This window comes from Bombus affinis, chromosome 1 (assembly GCF_024516045.1).
Source record: "Bombus affinis isolate iyBomAffi1 chromosome 1, iyBomAffi1.2, whole genome shotgun sequence".
Classification (NCBI taxonomy): domain Eukaryota; kingdom Metazoa; phylum Arthropoda; class Insecta; order Hymenoptera; family Apidae; genus Bombus; species Bombus affinis.
In genome coordinates this window covers 13,296,021-13,320,804 of record NC_066344.1, presented here as the reverse complement: position 1 = coordinate 13,320,804, position 24,784 = coordinate 13,296,021, and the positions used below count along the sequence as shown (strand labels likewise).

Genomic DNA, 24,784 nt, shown 5'->3' with positions numbered 1-24,784 from the left:
AAGACGAAAAGTATCTAATTTGTATTAAATGTAAGTAGGTATTTTAATATGTATTTATGACTAGCAGTGTATATTATGACGGATTCATGAAAGAAACGTAGAGGATCGTAGATATTGTGCCGTAATTATGAGAGTCGTCGCGCAGAATGATCGAGCGTGCAAATTTGATGATTATGTCATGACTTGGCACTCGATCATGGAGCCACGTCGTCTTCCTCTCGCGTGTTTCCGTCGATGGGTAAAATAAAGTCGCGAACATTGCGTTCAACATGATTCTCTTGGCTCTTTATACGCTTGGCTGTTTCTACGGATAGTCCTGGCTTCCGGGTGTAAACGTCGATCTTTTAGTATATACTCTTTCAGCCAATTCGTTTAATACTATTTAGTATAGTGTTAGTACAGTTGATCGAAGAATTATGGTGAAATATAATTAATTATGATTTCTTTTTCATGGTGAAATATCATTAATAATGATTAATTTTTTTAATTAAAGAAACATGTAAATATTACAAGAACTATAAAAATTGAAAGATGTTAGTGTTCTGAAATAATGCAGGTAGTTATTCGAGTTAATAGTAAGTCCTGAATATTTTTAGGAGATTTCTGCCGTTTTAGTACACCATAGCATAGGAATGTCAAGTGAGAAAAATATTTATCGTTCCTGTACTATAATTAACAATGATACAGGGGTGTTTTGTAACACGTGGAACCTCGTTCGATGGTGGATGTAGTCGCGAAAACAATGAAAAAAAGTTGGTGTAAACGCGAACCCTGTTTGTCCTTGTACTTAAGTTCTAGCTTTTTTCATATTAAATTATTAATGAGTAGACTGTGGACAGTTATTGCAAATTTGTATCTCTATAAAAAGCAATGAGAAAAGAGTACTTTAGACACTTTTGTATATCATGTAGATTCCTTATATTTTTGTATATTTAAACTTAATAGCAAATATTTAATAAATTTAGTAAATTTAAAAAATGCATAAACATTGGGAAACTTTTGACATATAGACAAACTACAGTATTTCGATACATTTCGACATTAATGCAAATTAAACTTAGCGATATATATAGTTAATATTAACGATTAAAGAAATAGATTTTTTTTTCTAACACCAATTACGTAATCCAGTGTAACGGCGCTATAATATGACAACCACAGGCTTGAATTTAGGCTGAAAGTGACTTCCCATATGGTTAAGCAGCTGTACATTATTGATATACAAAAATGACTATGATTCGAGGAAAAGGTTAAACAGGGCACATATTTATGCAAACTTTTCTCATTCCTTCGTGTCCTCTATCTACCATTAAAGCTACATAGTTCCCTATGTTATAAAACATCTTGTACAGAAAGGCAGATTCTTACTTATGAAAGATTCTTACTTATTAATTTATAAAATATCATTTTTACAATATTACAAGAAGACTTTAGAAATCTTCTACTTATGTATTCGCCAATTATATGCAAAAATACTTGTGATACGAATCACCAAATATGCTTTCTCATTCAACTACTATTTTTATAACTCCTTTATATTAATCTTAAATATACTTAAATATACTCTCTTCGTTCATCGAGAATGAATTTTATAATTAAGGAGCCTTGTTGAAAAAGGGTCCAGAAGACAAAATAGTGTATTGATTAAATAACAAAGTGACTAGTTTTTTAAAATATTAGTTACGTTTGTGTTTATAATTATATCAAAATATAATGTAAGAAAGTAAAATGTGTTAAAGTTTTTTCAATAAATATAACATGTAAGTGTTTCAATATCTATAACTGGAAGTATATGTATTTGACATAAACCTATAGACCCTTTTTATCAAAAAAGTTTCCTCAATTAGTTTTATTTCCCTCAAAAATCCTTCTCTTCGATAATAAAACAAGTGATTGAATATTCTCAAGAACATAATAATATGTAATAACGGCAGTTTATAACGAAATTAACAGTAAGACATAAAAGAGCAAAGAAATAAACTCGGCTATTAAATGGTAGAATTAAATGACACCCAGGAACCAGAGGACTATCATAGAGATTGATAATCGTATGGTCTCTGATATCAAGTATGCATATATGTGATCGGGTACATTGCTCGCTTAATAATGCTGGTCATTATAAACGGTAAATGTAGAATCTTCTGCGTTAATCGTCGTATCCGCGATAATAGGACATGGACGTATTTCGTACGTTCTTCTGGATCTCGCTTTCTTTATTTCTCGTTTCCTTTTTGTTTCTTGTAAAACATAGAGGATAGACAGAGATTTCGTGTGCATGTATATGTGTTATGATACAGTGACCGCGAATCATGTATACACAGTATTCCAGATTTTTCATGCAAAACAATGTTCATAATTTTTATATATTCTATGAATAAGGAATGTTATATAGATCATTTACAGCTTCATTAAAAACGTATAGTAGAAATGTGAAATACTCAAAAAAGAATAATATTTTGGTCTGCAATAGCATACTATTGAGCTTTTAGATATGAATAACTTTAAAGAAGAAAGATATATCAATCAAATAGTAGTATATGTGGTGAACTGATAGAAACAGTTAATTCGTTCATTGAGATGAAATAAAATTAAAATTTTTATTACAACTTTTTAATTTTAAATAACCTATATTTATGGCTTTTTTTTTAGTTTTGCTCGTAGAACATTTTTGTTTTGTAGAAAAACTTGGGGCACTCTGTATAGTTTTAAACACAACAATACTCGACAAACGTTCGTCCGAGGAAACTGCTATTACTCTGCTCTCAAGTCGTTGCCCTTCTCCGTCTTCCCTCGTTTTTTTCCTTCTAACTCCATTTTTTATCTTTTCCTCTCGTTTTCTTATAAAGACTAGATTGTACATAGTATTTCCTATATACACACGAACACAAATGAACTTGTTTCGTTTTTCATCTCGATCCTTTATCTTCCTTTTCTTCTTTGTTTACTCTTTTCTTTTCTTTCTCTACAGCTATTTAAAAATGGAAATCATAGTGGCGTAAGTCAAGATTTTGAGGATTCGAATCTAATATGTACTTCAACTTTTAAATGTACCATTTTTTTGGTTTTATACTTAATTAAGTTATATAATTGCAGATTCATATTTTTATAATATAAATACAATTAAATAGAAATTTGCTTCACATACTATAACAAGTACTTTACATATCCTATGTATTTTTACATATTGCATGCATTCTGTGCTTTCTTATTATTTGAAAAAATATAACTGATTTTTTAGTAAATTATAGCAAACGTACTTACAACCACTATGATTTTTAGTCTTCCATTTGTCCCTTCATCCCGTAAGCTAAATTGTCCGTCATATAGGAGAGAGCAAGTTCAATTCGGCGAATCGTCATCTCGGCGACTCAATGAGAGCCACTCTTTCTCGCGTTCTGGTCGCTCTACTTTTTGCTTATAAATAAACGAGCCTCGCGGTTGGCACTTTGTGACGTCGGCGGGCCACTGTGCAGAGCTGTGAACGGGAAAATCGAAATGAACGGAGGAGGAAGACAACAAGCGTGAAATGGCCAAGATGAAATTGGGCGGTTAAGCAAAAGAAAGAAAGAAAAAATAGGAAAACATGAAAGTAAGAAATATGATAATATTGTAGGAAAATTATATACCGGGCGTTCCACTTGTAATTTCATTGATAATGAAAAAATATAAAAACAGTTTTTTGGTGATGATTGAATAGTTTGAGCATGTTTAATATCATCCTATGATGATAAAAAGATCCTTTTAAATATTATCTTCAACGCTGCTATTTTTCTTGTTTAAGATCACTGATATTAACATCCGCTTTTTATTAGTTTAATTTATTGCAATATTGTAGCCAATTTGTGGACAGATTCAACGACCTATAACATTAAAATGGATCTATATAAAAGAAATAAATAATAATTATTTAGTTGTATTCATAGAAATTCGCAGTTTAGAAGCTGCTAATTTCAAATTAATTAGAAGATTAGCAGAAAATTCGATATACATAGTTGCAATTAGAAGAAAAATGATACCAAATTTCTGTCTGGTAGCGTACATAATAAAAGAAAAGAAACCTAAAACTTCGCGATAAAATGTTTACAGTTACATTTGACATGTGTATATATAATTTTCTGCAAATATATTTTACGCATTTTTACTGGTGGATTATTTGCCCTCAGTTTATCCGGAAAAACCGGAAACACCTTGCGCGAGAGGGAATTATATAACAATGGGAGAAACAAACAGGGAAAAACAGGTGGATAGCCATAGAAAGAGACGTTGTCTGCGTGGGTGACGATTACGAGACGAGAACGAATAGAGAGAGAAAGAGAGAGAGAGAGAGAAAGAAAAGGATGGGAGAAAAAGCGCCGGAAAACCTGTGCTTCGCGGACACATCAGCGAAAATAGAATCGCAAAGTCTCGGACCCGCGTTTCTACAATAAAGTACGCATATATTATGTATGTGTATGTACAGTAGCTCACGAAAAAATTCTGATACTTGTAGAAATCTTTTATGAATCTATTATGTGTGTTATGCAAAACACTTTGACAGCACTCTAATGAGATCCAACTATCATAATCATATTGAAAAATTAAATATAAATCTGAATATGTATATGAAAATTAAAAGACATTTAGTGCAAATATATATTTCGCAGAGGTCATAAAGGTATTTAATAAACAGTCAATTATTCATTACATTAATAAACCTCAATATACAATGGAACCATCTTTAACGCTTATTACATGTTTGATGGTTATTCATGCTGTATACTAAATTTTTAATATATATATACATATATGATTGCAATGAATATCTTGTAACTTTTATGTACATTTTCAGATTGGTTTCAAATTTTATCAAGATAATTACGTCAATCGTGTCTAGTTACAATGCTAATGAAATTTTGGAATGTTTTATGCATCACGTACTTTTATAAGTATTCAAATACTTTTGTGAGCTACTGCATATGTATATGTATGTACCGTGAGAGGTGTTGGATATAGATTTACTGCGTAATGGCATAATTCGCGGTCCGAATGGTTCTACAGTCCCGGATGATGGAATTAGGACCACTTAAAGCTTTCAAGTTGAATAATGTAGTGGTCAACAATAGGTAAACAAGTGATTTGATCAGATTTCAAATATTTTCAATAGTACTGAAGCCAAATAAACTGTCCGATCATGGAAATACAAATATTCTCCGATGTGACCTAGTAAAAATTAAATAAATTGAATAAGTTGAATAAATCAAATAAATTAAATAAATTAATTTTTACATATACATAATTATCTACATATATACTTACAATTATTAATAATTTGGACAATCAAAGGCAACTTATTATTTATCCGATATAGCATATGTGAAACTTCTGCGTGTGGTCCTAATTTGGTACCCAGAAACCGTAAAATGCATTCACAGTATTCTACATATATTCAAATAACGAAATTCCCTTTATTTCTCTATAAATTGATTAATCACTGTAAATTTCAACATGTTTTCATTTCTTTTCAATCTTCTTCATCTTTCTTCCATTTCTTTTCCTTTTTTAAGAGACAGAGAAGGCTTGGGAGGGTGCGTGGCCTGCGACCCGAATAGATAATCGAAAACCGAGAACCGAACGGAAAACCGTAAAACACGGAAAAACCGAACCGAGTCATTCGAAGACACGCTAAAAGCTTCTTAAAATCGTACAAAGCACCAGTGCGTATAAATTCACTCCTCCGTTCGTCTATACATACAACTTGAGAATCACAATATCTCTCTCTTTCATACGTATTATAATTATTTATCTTTCTCGTTCAAATTTTTTTTTGTTTCTTTTTTTTCTTTTTACCATCGACGCAGTGACAGAATATATTATATATTTCATATATATATATATATATATATTTGTATGTTCATATATATACATATACATACATATATATATATACATATATATACATATACATATATATATATACATATAGACTTTTTTCTCTGTTTTGTGTTTCGTTTACTAGTCCGTAGCAAAAAACTGGCAGCGGTGTGTCGCAATTAACATAGAACGAGTCCTTAAAAGGAGAAACACGAAGCCACGAATATAATTTCTTCGCTCGTTCGTTTCATTCTCCTCCTCCTGCTCCTCCACCTTCTTTAACACTTCCTCTTCTGTATCCGCACGTTTCTTCGCGTGCAGAGAAGAGAAAAACGCGTCGTTACCCGGCGTCGTGTGTTTTTTTTTTTCAACCTTCCAATCGACAAATACCTATTGACAAGGAGAATCCAGAAGTCATCGAAAGATCATCGACGAACAGACGACGAGAACAACGATGATAGAACGAAAAGTACGACGCCGGGTTACCCTGAGACGGCGTCGACGATATCCAACACGAGCGGCCAATTAATCCCCGTGATTTATCGAACGACGATACACGTGCACGTGGACTGTACACACGTGATTTCTTCCGTTCTTCACTTATCATTTATCTTTTTCTTCCTTTCCTATACATACACACGTACATATTTTTTGTTTCAACCCCTTCGATTCTCATTTTCTTTCTTATCCTCGTTCTCTTTTCCTTTTCTTTTCTTTTTTTAAATCTTTTTTATTTTTTTTTTTTTGTTTAGACGCGGTTTAATGAGGTCTCAGTGTAACGATTTTATTGTTGCAATTGTAGTTACAGTAATCGTAATCGTAGTCGTGGCTGTACGGCGGCAACAGGGATGTGGACTCATGGGGGGCCGGGCAGGAAAGATGCCTGGGTCAGGCGAGTTCGTTGCTGTCCGGGAAATGGTCGCGGCAGTCAAGACAGGCGGCCAGATCGAGCACCAGGTGATGAAGAGTGGGATGCTCGAGGACCTCCGCGTCCGGCAACGGTGGATGGCAACGGGGCCTCTGCTGTCGACCCCTGAACGACCGGTGCAGATTCAACACCACGTCGCAGAACACGTAGCGCACCAGCAACAGTCGTAGGAAATCGTCGCCGAAGAATTGCAACACGCTGGTTTCTGCGTGGACCGATAAAAGCGCTCGGTCAGGTCCAAGGCGGTTTCTCTCGGAGTTCTGGTACGTTTTTCTTTTTCTTTCTTTTTTTTTTGTATACATGCGAACATGTATACATATGTACAAATGGTTGTAAAAGTGTCTCCGTGGTTGTGTGCAGTTGGAGTTTCTCCATTTGTTTTTCTTTTTTCTTTACGTTTTTCTTTTTGCTTTTCGCTCTTAGAGAGCGTTCGTGGTTTTAGAAATTAAAACGAGGCCCTTTGAGGTTGTTTGGAATTTTTTTAGGAAAATGTTTTAAAGCTTGTGGTGTTCCTTCTTTGTAATTTAGAAAGATGTGGTGAATAACGAATAGCAAAATTGTGAGGGAGTTTGTTGCACGAGAGTAGTAACATTACTGCGTTGAATTTGTTTATCGTTCGAAACAATTAATCCTATCTTTTGAGTTGTGGGAGAAACTCTTTTTTTTTTATCAATGGTAGAACATATTTTCCTCGTCTTCTTATAAGGAAGACACGATGCATTAAGATTAAGTTTTACCTGTTTTACCGAAAATAATTATACATAAGTACCATTTAGTTACGATCGACAAGTACAAGTACGATTGAAAAATGCAATTTTCCGTATAAACAATACTAAGCACGAAAGGATTAAATTAAAAAGTAGATCCCCGCCACACAATTTTACTATCCTGTCTTCCTGCATATTCTAACTTCTTGCCATATTATTATTCAGAATTCTGAAAAAGAAATGGAATAAGTGGGAATAAAAGGAAACATAAAATAACATGATTTCAATATTGGAGGAGAGAAGGGAAATACCATAGAAAAGTGAAAGGTTTAAACACCTCCAACTGCACGTTAACGGGCAACCGATTCATGGAGAGACCCTTCCAACACTTTGTACGCTCATTCGTTCGTTTCGTTTCAGAATTTTGACGTTCAAGCAATTCGATCTATGTTCCGATCGGGGACGTCAGTTAGTCGGTAACTTTTATCGTCGAACTCGACCCTTTTGCACTTGATAAATTTTTATGAACTCTCCGTTACGGGCAAATAAACTTTCCCGATTTCTACGAATATTTGCGACAAGTTTATTTCGATCCCAATGCAAAGGAAGTGTTGGTAACTCTTATTCCAGATAGAAAAACTCGGCAGGTACATTTTTTTTAAGGTGTATTTTTCAATCCTCGAAATTCAACATTGTCCAAGTCTTATTCAAGAAAAAACTTCCTTGTTCCTTCATACATATTATCTTCTATTTAAAAAATAGGAAAGAATAGTAACTATAAAGGTAATTATATTCATCTAAACATTTTGCATTTATAACATCAAATATGGAATTTGTATTATATAATCATAATTATAAATAAAAATCACTTATATCTTTGATATTAAACATCTAGTAAATAATTCCTGTCTCCTATCATATAAAATTATATGTATATCAATAGCTTTGGTATTACAAACAGTTTCATTGTGCTAGAATTTCGTTTGTTTATAAGAGAAGAGATTGTATCTTTAAACCAAAATTTTTCAGGTTTAATCTGAAATAGAATAAAGTAATAATCAGACGAATGAAATTAAAAATAATAAAAAGTAGATAAAAGTAAATAAAAAGTACAAGAGTAATAGAAGATAGTAATAGTCGCGTCCAAATAAAATTAAATTAGAAAATTAGATTAATTGTTAAATGGGTTAGCTTACACCTTATCGCTGTCTTTAGTTAAACTGACGAAAATATGCATGACAAGGATAGTTTACTCTGCTCGTAAGACTCGGAATTGTATAGTCCAATCGGGTGGTCGTGATGCTAAAAAGAGAGATTAAGAGAAAGTAGTGGAAAATCTTCAGAAAATCTCCTTGATAAGCAGTCAATTGCACCCGCGACTGTTTCGTCAGCGCAGTTACATTACCGTCATTCATTATACCGTCATTACAGCCATTTATTTCGCTATTCGTTCCCATATGTCATAGGATGTAATTAACAAGAATGGGAAGACAATTAAATTATGATAATTGACAATATACAGATAAAGAACATTTTCCTACGAAAATTATATCTTTTTTCTTCCACGCTTTGGCTTGAAAATTTGAAGCACATGACATAAAAGAGAAAGTGATGGGAAAATCTATCCGCTTTTACCATTTACGCGCTTGAGGACGTGCAGTAGCATTGTCATGATCGCACGGTTGGATTACACTTCGAAATCGATTGAGGACCAATACCACAGATACGTAAATTTCTCTAAAATTATAGAATTTCATAAAATGATAGAATCTGGCTGAAAGAAATAAGGAAAAGTATACCGAATTCTTGAAATTCCCTTTCATAGTCATAACGTTAGAAAACAGAAATCGTTGATGTAAACTGATATTAAAACAATTGAAAATGAAACGTTACGTTAGTTTGGTTCTTAATTTGGAGTTCTAAAATTGGTTTTTAATTTGTCAGGAAATCACCTGCTGACGTCCACGATCTAAACAAAAGTTCGACGACGGTTCCAGATTCAAAGATATGGCTGACAAATTTGCATATTACTGTTGCTGCTGTTGTTGCCTGCTACTAGAGAACCTGTTGTTGTTGTAGTTGTTGTTCGAACTTTTGAACGAATTATTGTCAAGTCAGACAGCCAGTTGGCTGTCCCGATCGATTTCGGTGAAACTTTCTAAGGATAAAGTGAATTAAACGTATCTGCACAAAGCTTTACTTAACGACGCGATTATTATAAAAAGAATGAGAGTGAGAGAGTGAGTGAGAGATAGATAGATAGATAGATAGAGAAAGAGAGAGAGAGAGAGAGAGAGAGAGAGAGAGGAGAGCCTGCGACAAAGAAAGCCACTCGTACGTTCAAAACTCGCACACGACATATCGCTGTCGCGAGAGGAACAATGGAGAGCCCCTTTGTAGCCGACCCTAGATCACGCGTCTAGGAGGAAAGATTGCCGGTTCAGCGATAAACACGACCTGGATCTAGGCCAGCTCTGTTTATCGTTCGAACGCAATCGTAAATCCCTTTCGGCGCGTTCTGGCTGCCGGTGAACGAACCGAGACGATTTCGAAGACTGGGATCGAGAATTCTTCTAATGCACTCCTCATTGGCAAAGCCGATTATAATCGTTATTAAGGAATAACCATCGGATTGATCGAGAAGATTGTAGCGTTTTTTAAATATAAATTTCTATCAAATAGATAGATATTTGAGTTCTCAACATTTTAAACTCTAAGCTTTATCATTTTCAAACGTGGCGCTTTGAATTTTCAAATGTTCAAATCTGGAAGCTTGTCGATTATTATAGTCACTTAAATTATATTGCTGGATGCTTTATAGTCGTTTGACGAGCGAAACAATGTTGAGAGAAGATGGCGTTGGTTGTGGAGGATAATGCGTTCCGCTGTCACGCCAATTTTATGTGATTAGGCACCTATGCCACATAGGTCAACGATATCTGGTAAAAGATAAAAATATTATAAAAAATAGCAGGACGCTTATCCCAGAATCGTGGAATTAAATGCCTGAATATCCGCATAAAAGAATTTTTCTTTTTATAATTCCTAATAGACATACGTTGTATTTACTTTTTAAAAGGAGCTTAAACGTTATTCTCAAAAAAGAAGTTTCCTACAAATGGGCCGATACTTACTAGCTGTAACATACTTTTGGATATGAATTGATATAAGGAGAAATACTATGGTAATTTTTGTAAATGATTTGAATTTGGAAAAGATCCGATGTATGATTGCATATTGTTTGCTAATTGATGATTTTAATAGTTAAAGAAATTTACGTCGGTGGATTTCTTTCCTCTCTGTGAGCTCACACTCCTTTCAACGAAGATCGAACCTAACCCCTTTAGAGGAAAAAAAAGATAGATGATACCAAAATAAATTTATTCGCACGTAAATAATATAACATCCAATTGACCTTTGGACTATTCCACATCTCTTAATTACAAAATGTCCTATTAGAGAGACCTTACAATCTTCAAACCTACATGACAAAATCCTCCACAAAAAACCAAAGAGTGAAATACTATATCAAATTCATTCCCATTATCGTTATTCCAAAAAACATAAATCTATTATACAATCTTTACAATCGTTTAAATATTCTAAGATCCGTCTAATAAATCTCTAAAAGCAATATTCTCATCACCCAGTCCACGGATCGAACGTAGCCAGAGCCAAGAAAGTTTCACCGATATGCCCCATTCCCCGTTACCCATCCAATTAAAAGAGAAAGAGGGACAGAGATAGATAGACAGAGAAAGAAGCCAGAGCAGAGCTCTTCCAGGCCGTGTCAGGCGACAAAAACAACGTCCTGGATCCTTACCGCATCTGGAGCGCGTGACGAGCTGACAAGCCTCGATGAGGAATCGCTCGATGTAACGCTGGCACCGCTCCCAGTGGTGCACGGCCAGGTTGCCGATGTTGCATATAAGGCAAAACGCGGCTAGGGGGGCGTGGAGAAACAGAGTGAACAGGCTTCCACCGTGTCGAACGTCGCGCAACGTTGACGGCGTGTCTTGGGGCGACATCAGCACCATCAATGGTTGTCCGAAATAACGAGGTATCTGTTGGAACACGAAGCTGTTGTCCGAATCGACGACCACGAACAGCGGTTTCCTTGTGAATGGATAGAGGTCACCCGGGTATAGGCAGTGCGGTTCCTTGCCACCTGTCGGCCTCTTCCCGTGTTCCGGGTCCCTTTTGCTACACGTGGACACGCCACCCAGGTCGTACCCCACTGTAAAATCGGAAGGTTTATCAACATCGTGCAATTCCGGTTTCGTGGAGCGGCGTGATGTCACGTGGAAACGGTACCCTAACTATCGGGCTACGCGCCCTTCCTTGACTTCGTTTTGTGTTTCATGTGGGTTTTGGCTTTTCAGGTTTCGAGTTGCAAAGAATATTTAGGAAATTTGTAGGTAGGAATATGGGGATTTGGTGTTTAAGATTTATAATTAGGGACTAAGGCAGTTGAAATTTTTAAATATAAATGTTGGAATGTTGAGGTGTCAAAGCATTGAAGTTAAAAGATTTGGAAATTGGAAGATTTCAAATTTGAAAATTTATTGCTTCCAAATGTGAAAGTGTAAAAATTTAAAGCCCTGTAATTTAAAAATTTGGGGATTCAAAACTTTCAAATCTAGCAAATTGAAAATTCAAAGTTTCTAGATTTGAAAATCCTGAAAAAGTACAAAGTTTCCAAATTTAGAAGCTTAAAAATTTGAAGCTTGCGAATTTAAAAGTTTGAAAGTTCAAAACTTCAAAATTTGAAAGTTTAACCACTCAACGCTTCGAAATTTAAAAATTAAAAACTTGTTGGTTAAAAATTTAAAAAGTTCGGAGAATTAAAACATTGAAACCGGAAGTATTATTTTCTAACGTAATCTACCTTTTTAAAACTATAACAAATCTTCCATAAGGACCTGAACGAATACGTTATAAAACCGAAACTTGCGGTTGCTTAGGCCTGTTTTTCGCACTGAGCGTTTCTATAAATAAAACAGCGATCAGTTGCATCGGCTGTTCACGCGCGGCCGGCTTGAAAGAGCGAGCTTCATTTCGGTGAAACAATGAGCAGAGAAGCTTGTCCGACCGTGTCGGTTTTCGAGACTCGCCGCTTGAAATTGGAGCGTTACCAAAATCGTTGCCTGTATCCTTGGAAGATTTATTTGTGTCCGGACTAGATCGTACCACGACATTGTAATTTGTATCACGCTTTTTGGAACGTACCAGTTCTGCTTTTAAATTCTACCTAGTTTCCCGCGCGTCTGACCGTTCCTAGTTTTTTCCACTAAATACCCTATATATGTTCTCTATTCAAATTTAAAAGGTCAAATTTAATTTCTTGTCTAATGCTATAACAGTATGGTGAATGCGTATTTTGAAAGCCGAAATAAAAATAACAAGAATCTATGTTTATACGTATGTTACTAAATATTCCAAAAAGGTTGACTGTCTTAACATTCTAATCATATTGTTGATTTTTTACAGAGCTTTAAAGATATATCAACCTTTTTTTGAGATAGTTATATCTTTAAATATAACAGGTTGTTTTCTTTCCATATTAAAATATTTTCTGCTTAACTTTATGTAACATAAAAATCAAAAGAACAAGAAGCTAAACTTATTATATTGGTCCCTTATGGTCTTCATATTTGATATATTGAGATCAGAATACACATCCACTGTAACCATAGTCTAATGCCGACGTTTATCTGTAAAATCTATCGCAACCGTAAAAGTGAGATTTTTAACGACACCGAAAGCCGAGATTTACTTAAAAGAGGCAAAAGAATTGTCGGTCGAATGTAGCCGACGGGGTTTCTTCGATATCGACGCGTCACCGCGTATTTCGATATTGATTGCAAAGTTAGAATCTACTGGGCCGACAGCTTGGAATCTCTATCGCGGAATGACCTTGACACGGATGCGCTACTCTACTTTCGTTGAAAGACCATTTTCGCCTTCTCGAGCGGCTTGTAACCTCACCGCGCTCTGAATACCGGCTTCCGAGCGTTCCTTTGGTGGTCAGCATGCTGAATTTTTCAACATCGTCGACCTTCGGTCTTGACTCGAATTTTTTTCTTCTATTCTATCCCTCCTCTTTTCTTTCTTTTTTCTTTCACTTTTCCTTCGTCCTTTTAAAGGTATCTTACGTGTAACATTTAGGCAACATAGAAATGGATGATAAGTGGAAAGTGTTACGTACTTTAAAGAGAACAGCAGGAAGGGAGAAAGAGAGATTGCTCGATGACTGGAGAGGAATTGTGATACAGAATAAAGTAGTCTGTACAAAAGATCCGTTTGGAAATAGGTGGCCAAATTTTACAGCGTGTTTCGGTTCTACTGATGAAAACGGGTCACGTGAAGGTTATGGATTTGCGGACGTTTTCATCTCAAGTTGTAGAGGTACGCATGTTATACTGGAAAATATATCAACGTTACTTTATTTTATATGTATATACCTCTTTGGAAACGAAATTTTTTGAGTATAATAAAAGTTAGAAATATGACTAATAGTAATTTCTGAAGGAAAGTATTTTTATTTACCTTCCTAACCTCATTACGACTTGTGGCACAATCGTATTTCTTATCATTAAAAACTCTTCAAATTTATGAAAGCTGATAATGAGATATTCAAAATCTTTCAATTCGTCGAGACGGAAGAAAAGTAAAGGTTTAATAATCTAAAGTTTGAACCAAAATATCTGTAATATAACACAAACGTCTATTATACATTATCATATTTATAGCGTAATTTAATTTGTATATAAAATCAAACACGATCCTAAAATTTTGCCACCAATTTACCACTTGATACACGCGATAATAAATACCCACACGACAATAAATACTTGTTTACATTTACATGCGGACACTGACAAATACCGAGAACCCATAGAAATATAGCTCGCGAAAGTAAATAGTTATAGAAACTTTTTATGAATGTATTATGTGTGTTATACGAAACAGTTTGAAAATGAATATATTGTAACAGTAGTTTCTTATTGCTATATCGCGGATTTTTATATAATTATGTGTAATTTTAAAATACCTAATGACATGCAACGTTATGATATGCAACAAAATACGAAAGCATACAAAACATATAAACGTACAAAGATACAGTATTGTTTTTGTGTATAGTACTGTTTATGATATTTAACAGGTAAACCAGATCTCTACTCAGATCCTACTCTTTTAATTGTATCCATGAAAATATGAATTTATATAAAAATCAGCAGTCTACTGATTGTACTACTGATGAAATTCGGAAATGTTTTATATAACACATACAATATATGTATACATAAAAAATTCCATAGCAAGTACATATTCAGACATTTCCGTGAGCCACTGTACATGTATCACAAAAGACATCGAAAGCATTGCATAACGAATTCTGGTATTAAATATACGAATTACTAATTAAACCAGGACAGAAATGCGATGAATGACGGGCTACTATTCCAGATCGGCCGGAAGATAATAGATCGTCGCGGTTGAACGTCATGGCACGTGGAATATTAGGAAACCATCTAAACGACCTGGATTTTCTATTTAGTTAATTCAACATGCATCGCGATGAAGGGTCATGGTCGTGTGTATCTCTCAAGCCGACTCTCAAGATGTCTTCTTTCGATCCGTATAAAAGTTTCATGAGGATGCCCACTAATTAAAGACGAAAAAGAAGAAGACGCTAGCGTGTGTTCTTTCAAGTTCCTTCGAGTCGCGGACACCTTGTACTGATCTTTTCGCGAATCCAATTAAAGGCGTTGATTTCTGAAGGAGAAAGGAACGCTGCATTGTGAAACTGGGGAATTTTCTTTGTGGTACAATGTGGTGCTAACATGTTAATGAGAAGAGGTTATTTTTAGGCGTGTAATTGAATTGTTCTCAACAAATTGGTTGGATATGAATAATTTTTGTTGCTATTAGATAACAGAAATTCGTAGAATTACTAGTAGTTTTAGTTTTTGTATTAGGGGTATGTGAGTTTCATCTGCAAATTTAAACAGAACTTTTTACCTTCTGTAATGTATAATGCATTTAATTAATACATGAAAGTATAAATATTTATACCTTTTCAAAATGTATGTTTGATTTATGAATTTCATAGATATCATTTGAATCTGTATATGAAAGTGTGATATTTAAATATTGATTTTTTATGCTGTGAAATTTTCAATTATTATTATATAGTAGTTAATACTTCATCTAAGCTAGTGTAGCACTGTCTACAGTTAAATAATTTTTTCTGCAGTTCTTGGTATCTTCTATATGTATCTATGATTATATATATAAGCTTCTGACTCTATAAGCCTGACTTAAAGCTGTAAGTAATATAGCCTAAACAAAATACATCCTAACACAAATGTCTTAATAATTAGATTTCCTGCTCTTTGTACTTCCTATAAAAAACTGAATCCATTAAAAAACTATCCACTATATATATGTAAGTTATTCTTTAACCCTTTATAACCAAAACTTAATTTGCTTATGAAACAAAAATATGACAGATTATTATAGTTATTCGTATTAATCTAAAATCTAAGAATTAATTATTATTATAAAAAATTATGAAGTAGAAATAAAATAAAGTAGAGTTTAAAAAATAGATACATGTAACTTCCATAGTGTTATACAGGGTTAATATTGCTTTACCTTAATCTCAACTCAGTTTCCAACAACTTATTTAATTTTGAAAAAAACATTATATAAGCATACCATTTCCTTCCAAATATAATAGCTGCAAACCTCCATCTTCTAAATTCGGAAAAAAGCAAAGGCCAGAATAAATTTAACTACCGCAACTGATTGTCATCATCAGTTCCGATGAAATGCAGAAACACTTTCCGGTCTTTCCCACTCGACTATACATAATCCAAATACTACTAACGAAAAGAGCGTTCTTTTCAGTAACTAAATCAACGGTGAGTGCGGCTCGTGTGCCGTATGCTCACTGGAAGCCCTTGAACGAATCGGAGAAAGGTGATAGTCCGATTCGATGATCCAATTAGTGGCATGCGTTTAAAGGTAGATCTACGTGCGGTGGCGTAGGCATCGTGTAACATTGTTGCGACACGGCTTATCTGTAAACTGCGGATTTTTATACATTTATAGGAAATTTGGAAGTGAAAAATTGCACAAAATACACATGATACAAGAATTATATAAAATATTCAAAGTATAGTGCATAATACTGATAGATAAAACAATTTCCTGATCGAATATCTCCTTTCTTAATTATATTCTCAAAAATATTTATGAAAAAAAGTCTATTCTGAGTTTCCATTTTTTAAGTTATGATCACAAAAATTTGAATCTGTATAAACATCCACGGTTTACTAGTATACGTATATATTTAATTGAGCGTGCTTGATTAAATGTATTTAACTGCTGTAACAAAGGAAGCAGTTTCATTTTTTAGTAATTTAATTAAAGCAACAAATATCTCATTAAATTCGATTATATCTTTGCTAAATTAACTCTTTCCAGTTAAAACATTAATATACGGAAAAATGGCTTCTACATATTCTATAATATCTCAGAATTGTGAATTCAACCCTATCTTCTTTAGATTTTAGTTACGTGGTTTTATTTACCTCTCTAGACTCAATTCGTTGAACAGAATACGAATATTTTGTATGATAGACATGGAAAAATCCTTTCTTCGTCGTTCAAGGATCGTCAGGAGAGTTAGACGTATCGATAGGACACGGAAGACCCGCTCTACACGACCGGTCGAATTACCGGCCGAGGAAACTGACCGAAAATGCCGACACGCGTTCGCATTCGGCTTCGTCAAGCGCATGATTCGTTTTAGCCTTGCATCAACGACTGCCCTCTACCGTGATAAGTAATTTTCGGCCGATCAACGGAATCGACCGGAGGCCAACCGCCTTTTTAAAACGGAAACTATTTTCGTTGACAAGAGGCGAACATGCTTTGATCGATCAACTGGTTATTAGTTCGCGCAAACTGTTTCGACTTGGAGATTTTGAGGTCGTGGAGGTAGTTGAATTGTCGAATGAGAAGTTTTACAAATTTACTAAGATACGGTATTGGATTTAGGAAAGAAAGCTATATAAAACTTGATTTGGAAATGTTGGCTTTAGGATTAGTGTGAAAATGTACAAATGTATAAAATATTGGATTTGTGTTGCATATGATACTTATCGATGTGGTTGTAGTACTCTCAAATTAGGATAGACACGTGTCTGTCGGTGACAATATATTTCAAGGAATCGTCAAAAATATTTAGCCCAATGATAATTTGCTTTTGTACATTTTATGAAACAACTCTAATCGACAAAGCTAATAAAACTTCATAGCTATTAAGGTTAACTATACAATAGAAATATTGCAACCACGGAAAACGCTCTTCCTTATTTTCCTTCCCAAGAAAAACCCATTAACATCAACCATCTATCAAACTTCCTCCAACTCTCCAATCTGCTCTACTCCTACATCGGCTGCCTACATCTATTCCATATCTCTTCCCTGACAGCAAAACGTAAAAACGGCTCAGCCAAGGCTCTAAGATACTCGCGGAAGCGTGATCGGTCGCGATCAAAGGCAACACTCACTTTCTTCCGGATGCTTGACGGTGGAGAAGCAGCCGTCGGCGGACAAGTAGAGCAACAGCGCTCCGTTCGCGGGCAGCTCTTTGAAGCCGCTCGCGAGGAATACCTGTACCTGGCTGTAGGTGGGCTTGTACAACAGGTACTTGTGTGGATTGTCTCGCCTCGGGGCACCGTTCTCGGCACCAGGATACGCGCCAGGCCTGAATGGCATCCTTCCTGCCGGCGACGCATCGTGCAGGTGATTAGGGTCGTCCCTTGGCTCCCTCTCCAGCGTTTGTAGCATCCTGAACATGTCCATCGACAATTCACTGAACTTCACCTGGTCGGCGCAATTGCCAACGATCAGGATCTCCTGCAGGGATAGGCACATGGGTGGCGTACGTTCGACTGGCGGCGAGGTCTGGGGCCCCAACCTGTGGGTCAGTATAACCGGGTTCGAGTCCAACTGCACCACTCCGACGGCCGTCTCGGCCTTCACGAACGCCTTGATCTCATCGAGGACTAAATTCCACTCGAGTTGATCGTCCGGTTCGTAGGTGCTGGTGTAATCAACGATTTGGACGTCCAACTCTTGGACCAATTCACGGACGAGCTTCATACGATTCAACAGCAGGCAGACGACGATGAAACGGGCGTAGTACCTGAGCTTCTTCACCATCAGGTCGCTCCTATCCTCCTTGGCGGCACGGCTGTAGTAAGCGCGGCCGCGAATCGCCGCATAGAACGAGTAGGCCTCGTGAAGGTACGAAGTCTCACTGGTGCGAAGGTAGTAATGGTAGTAGAGCTGGCCGATCTTGCTCGCGATTTCACCGATCTGCCACCTCTTCAGGCCGTACTTCGTGTCCAGTATCGTCCTGCAAGAAGCGGGCGCGCGTGGGTTCACGCGCGCCTTTTATGGTTACTGGTCTGGTAGGCGCTTTGGTAGGAGTGTTGATTGATATATTGAGTTAATAAGTACATAAAAATAAGAATATAAGAATATATATGAAAGATAGAAACAAAAGGCACTAGATATAAGAAAAGAAGTATAATTTTATACTTTTATGTCTTTTTATTTCTGGATCTTCTATTAAGTAACTGTTGCTTGAAATAAGTACAATTGCTCAAATATTAAGTATTAAGAGATTTATAATCTTGTTGTGCCAATTATAAAAAACGTACTAGTCTTTCTTTGTTTGTACGTATTTTCAGTTTTGAAGGTAAGATAATAAAGGAAGAGAGGTACGTTAACGTTTCTATGGAGAACACTGTATAAAATTCTATATTATACTTAAAACTTTCCCCAGCTAGGCTACAAAAATATAATGCTTCCAACCCCATCCATTAAACAATCACCACTAAAAAATCCTCGCAAAATCTAACAATACTTTCTTTCACGAGAAATCACACCTCCCTAGACTAAGATCAAAGAAATGCTAGTAACAAAGTCTCAATACCTAACCTTTCGCGACAAAAAAGGGGCAAGGAAACTACAACACAATAAAAAAAACTAAACAGACGAAACAACAAGGAAAGAAAAAGAAAGGTAAAAAAGAGAAACAGGGGAACATAATACAAGCGCAGATACCAGCGATACTTTTGAAACTGATGGCCGTATGTTCGAGAAACTTTTCCCTATTGTTTTGACGTGTGGAACCGATCCTGAAAGAGCGTCCCCGATATTTATTAACAGTCGACACGGCACGATCGCGTGTCTACCTATCTATACCTGCAGCCACGTGTTACGTATGCACGTATATCGTACGTGTGTGTATATAGGAGATGTACCGTAGCGGTTGGGTGTCGCATGTCTGCACGAACGCGAGCGGTGTGAATAGCCGGATAGACAATTGACTCTTTGTCGAGTCGCACCATCAGCCAACCGGCCCATGTTGATGACACTTTACGATCAAAAAGGAAAGGTACAAAGGGCTGAAGATTACCGGGCATCCAGTGCAACAGAATCGAAAGGGTAAATAAAGACGTGTGTGTAACGTGGTCCAAGTGGGCCAACGAAGCAAACTCACCCAAGTGAATCGGTCTAGGGTTAGCTTCGACTGTTACTTAGTAAAAGAGGTTATGGGTAGAAACTATGGTGAGTTTATGAATGAAATGATGACTGGAAAGGAATGGAGTAATGTGATTGGTCTATAATATGTAATTTATGATGCTTTATATATATGAACAGTTCAGAGAAAAAGTGGTTCAAACAATTTGTAATTAAAAAAGTTTCGCTAGAGAGAAACAATTAAACTTAATTTTAATTCTTCAGACTTTCAATATTTTACACCTAACGCAGTGAATAATTAATTCTGATTTAAAGGTTACATGTAAACTAAACAGATTATAGAATACTATGATTACGGCAGCAAACATTTGCACGATCGTTATATCATCCCCATGGTCCACGGGGAGTACGATGGAAACCACGTGACACAGATCCTCGTAACGATCGTAATGTTTCTTCTATTGCAATTTATGGACAACAAGAAACGGAAGAAGAAATTGGAAACGCTTGTACCCTTTAGTTACTGCGTGTGCTATGATAGTTGTTTGTTAAATTATTTTTTTAATTAAATTAAATTATTTTTTTCAAATAATAAATACTTTTTGACTCGTTTTTTTAGAAAACATATTGTAAAGGAGACAAACATTGTCGCCTTATATTTGTATTTTATACTGACCCTAAATATATAAATAAATAAATAAATAAATAATCAGTTTCAGAATTAAAAAATTCTTTAAACTCTACGTTCAAGGTTCATTTTATGTATTCATTCAATTTGTGTCAAGTGACGAATAATCGTAGAACGGTTTAGTTTCCTTTGAAATAGTATTTCCCTTATCGTTCACCGTAAATTATATTCAATAATCTTTATTAAAATATTATTATCGGTGACATTTACTGACCTTTCTTGACTTATTCCCCAATGAAAGATCATCAGAATCGACGTTGAACTATTTTAACATTTACGTAAGTCTCAGATTCATACTTTCAATGGCCTTCACGGTGCATTTTACTTATAAAAAGTTACGTGAATAATTTATGACGTTGAACACGAAATTTTAACAATATTTGCAATAATTAAATATTGAAGAATTAGGACCTGTTAATTTCAATCATGCAATAATAATAATAATACTAATAACCGATAAATTACCATATTTTTACTAATCTAATATAACTAATAATTACTATGAAATAAGAAATACGTAGTTATTGGAATAAGTATATTAAATCATATAGAAGATTGAACATAGATGGATGCATCGCGTAGCGATGGCCACGAGAATCCAAGTCACGTGCTTTTTATCGTACAAGAACTCTTCGGAGAAATCACGTAAAGATCATGCAAATTCTGAATCGTATTACGAGAAAAAATCATGTAATATGATCTATAAAGATATCTGAAACGCAATTGAACAGAGCCTAGTAATTTTAAAGATGAAAATATAATTTCTTAATGCATAATTACTATAAACTATTATATGATGTAGAAATCTTCATCGCAAATGGAAGAATTTCAAAGATATAAATAATAAATCCATTTTGTAATACAAGATCTACCAAAGGCATTGAAATTTTCAGTTAATTAAATAATAAAATATATTAAACAAGCTCTATCTTTTTTAAGATTTGAGCTATCAAGGACATTGGAATCTTACAATTAATTAAACAATAAAATAATTGACAATATGCTTTACAATTAATTAAAACATACAAGATTTATTGGGATAGAAAACTATTAAATATAGTTATATGTATGTATCTATCTATTTTCATGTGCAGTTTCTATGTTAACTGATGTATCTTTTAATTCTCAGCAAAAGGTATTGAAACACTCGAGCCCGAAGCGATCGTTTTAAAGGATATTTCAAGTTTCATTCTGCAAAATTCAGCGTATAAAAGGGAAGATGTACAAAGGAAACGTGAAAGCAGACTAAATTGAAATTAACGTATCTTTTAAACACACATATAATTCTCTCACACAAATATATTCATTTTGTAAAACGTCATTTAATTTCATGTTTCCTTCGTACATATATATATATATATATATATATATATATATATATATATATATATCCTTATCTTTCATGCTCTGAATTTTATAAAATTAAATCACACGTATTATATCATACGTACAATATGCTATATAAAATCTGCTTCAAGAACTATAAAAGTCTAATATAATATGCTCGACGTTTCTTCGTATCTCCAATCCTTATTCCAAACGATAGAAATATCTGGGTTGTGGATTTTCAAAATTCAAAAGTATATATCATAAAGTGTACGTAATATGCAAAATACATAAAATATCCAAAGTCCAATACTCGTTATAATATATAAAGAGTGAAACAAATTTTTGGTTAGATCCTATTCTTCCAGTTGCAGTGTCAGATCTACCTAATAAAGTATAAAGATATCTATAATGCTAGCATTGTTACTAGACTACGAATGTTTATGTACTTAAGGGGAATTTAATGCAAAAATGCAAGGAATGCGCAAAGTCCTAAAAGAGCATAAAATATTCAAAGCTTAAATTTCATTTCTTAAACTAAAACTTTAACAAAAGCGTTTGTACAAAGAGCCGCAGTCCAGTTATACTAAATTGAAAATGATAAAATTAGGAAAATGACAATCGATGAAACCCGTAAGATTATTCTGTCCTTGTAGATGTACGAAGAGTAACGTGTAACCCACTAAAAGCACCGACATCTCGTAGGGAAATCGCGATGAAGGTCTGAGTAAGCGGCAGAGATACACGATAGCTATATACGCACACGCGTGACCGTGTTCACTCGCGCGCACGATTCTCCATTCACGTTCACGTCACATGGTGGGTCGAGCGCGTAAAAGGACCGTGCCGTGGTCCTTCGTGAACGGGCGCAACCGATCCCCGTTTTACTCCCCTGTTGGCTATTACGTACGTCTTCCACGTACGTGTAAATACACGCGTGTCCTTTCCGCGCGAGGCGGGCTCCCGCGGCCCGTCAGGCCCTTCCGGAGGAGATAGAGAAAACACCAAGAGAACACAGCTCTGTTTCAGCGTTATCCTGACAGAGTCGCGGATCGTGTCGAAGGACCTCGTGGCGTGGAGGATGTCGTACGCGTGTGATCGATGGCTTCAGCCACGCCAGCGGCCACCCTCGTCCGACGATGACTCACCGTGTGGCCTCCGTGTGGTATATACGCGACACAATGTTGCATGATGCTTTCCATTTTTCTTATCTTTTCTTTCATCATTATCTATTTCTTTATCTTGCTGTTTTTATTCTTCTTCTTCCTTTTTTTTCAAGTTTCACTCACCTGTGCTGCTGTTGAAACTTCCACAGCTTCGTGTAGATGTCAAAGGTGCGCCCGAAGTAACCCTGCCACTGCTTGTGCCCGTACTGTGGTAAATCCCGTAGCCCGTTGAACAGCTGCTTGCTTTTCTCGAGCAGGTGGCAGAACTCGAGGACGACTTTTCGCTCGTGGTCGTCCATGCCAGCCATCATGACCATCTTTTCGGTGAATCGAGATCGCGGCCACTGGCTGGACGGCCCTTCAGACGACGGTCGCGGTGGCCCCGCGTGATGGCGCCTGGCGATTCCGCCACCCTCTCTTCCTGCACTCTGGACACGGACGCCGCGACCAACGCGCCGACCCAATCAATACTTGCCCACCCCGCATCAGGGGGCGCACCGTCCGTGTCGTACCACGCCACCGAGCACCACGCCACGAACCACCCCGCACGCGTCGCAACGTCGACCTGAGACATCTATCTGCTCCGCCGATAGACTTGCTGTTGGACCTCGTTCGGAATATGGGAGCGATCGATAGATTTATTTCGGAGGGTAACTATCATGGATCTGGTGAGCTTCATGGTAAATTGTTTCGTTGGTAGGTTATCAGGCGTTGACTCGTCGGAGTGATCTTGCGAGTGGTAGAGAATGTAGGTTGAACAGGATGTCGCCACTGATGTTCCGTGGTCGAAGATCAAACAGCAGAGTTTCGCTTGAAACGGGATTTGGAAGAATTTTGAGGAACATCAAAGAGGTCATCAATATAGAACTAATCCTTTGAACGTTACTGGAATAATCAATATTGGTTAGAGAAAAGTGTTTAATTTTTTTTATTTAATTTTTTTTATCTTATTTGTAGAATCTACCTTTTTTATTGTTCCTTTCATTAGTGGCCCATCCAAATCTTTCAATAATTTATTTGTCACCTGTTTCGCCTGTTTTCTCATTTTCAAATCATTCCATGCCCGCTATTTTCAGTGTAATTTTTATAGCTTCAACTTGCACTATATGCCGTGTAGATCTGAGTAAATTGATTGTTTGAATCTGTTGGAATATTTATCTTAAAATATATAATTCGCTGATAAACTAGTATATGTGCAACCATATGAAACCAAGAAGAATATTCAGAACGTGTGTTTTTGGTACTTTTGGTTACTAATTTAGTTACTACTACTAATAATAATATTAATAAAGAAAAGGTTTATAATAATAATAATAAAGAATATTACCTTTAATGACCTGAACACCAAGTATTTGTTCTTCATCACTCTTTTCACGTCTTCATCTTCAAATCCTCACCCCACTATTATTTCCAAAATCATTTCACTTCTTCAACCATTTTTCAATTATCCCCTTCGATAAATTGCATGAAGGTTCTTTAAAAGCGATTAAATTTTCGCAGTTTGAAAAGATGGGGAGAGTCGCGAATCTGAAGTGAACTAAGGGGG

At 35.7% G+C, this 24,784-nt stretch overlaps 1 protein-coding gene across 3 annotated transcripts; it reads right to left on the bottom strand.

Annotated features, from left to right (window-relative positions):
• Positions 1–1,116: 1,116 nt before the first annotated feature.
• LOC126913789 (protein SCAI) lies at positions 1,117–23,721 on the bottom strand. Of its 3 annotated transcripts, XM_050717054.1 has the most exons (5): positions 23,362–23,717; positions 18,713–18,925; positions 18,075–18,484; positions 11,309–11,722; positions 1,117–6,983 (listed from the first exon to the last, which is right to left on the bottom strand). In XM_050717054.1, exons 1-5 carry the CDS (start codon positions 23,553–23,555, stop codon positions 6,739–6,741), a joined length of 1,476 nt encoding a protein of 491 aa, XP_050573011.1. In that variant the 5' UTR covers positions 23,556–23,717; the 3' UTR covers positions 1,117–6,738. The 3 variants fall into 3 exon arrangements, with proteins under 3 accessions (XP_050573011.1, XP_050573001.1, XP_050572995.1); XM_050717044.1 differs by having other exon boundaries at positions 1,117–3,475; positions 18,075–18,925; positions 23,362–23,721; XM_050717038.1 differs by having other exon boundaries at positions 18,075–18,925.
• Positions 23,722–24,784: the final 1,063 nt, after the last annotated feature.

Coding starts and splice junctions, on each gene's coding strand:
- LOC126913789 (XM_050717038.1), bottom strand. CDS start 23,555: ATGGTCATGATGGCTGGCATGGACGACCACGAGCGAAAAGTCGTCCTC. Junction 11,723..18,074: donor CGTCAAGCATCCGGAAGAAA/GTGAGTGTTGCC, acceptor CCGATTTTACAG/TGGGGTACGACCTGGGTGGC. Junction 6,984..11,308: donor CGTCACGCGCTCCAGATGCG/GTAAGGATCCAG, acceptor CGGTCCACGCAG/AAACCAGCGTGTTGCAATTC.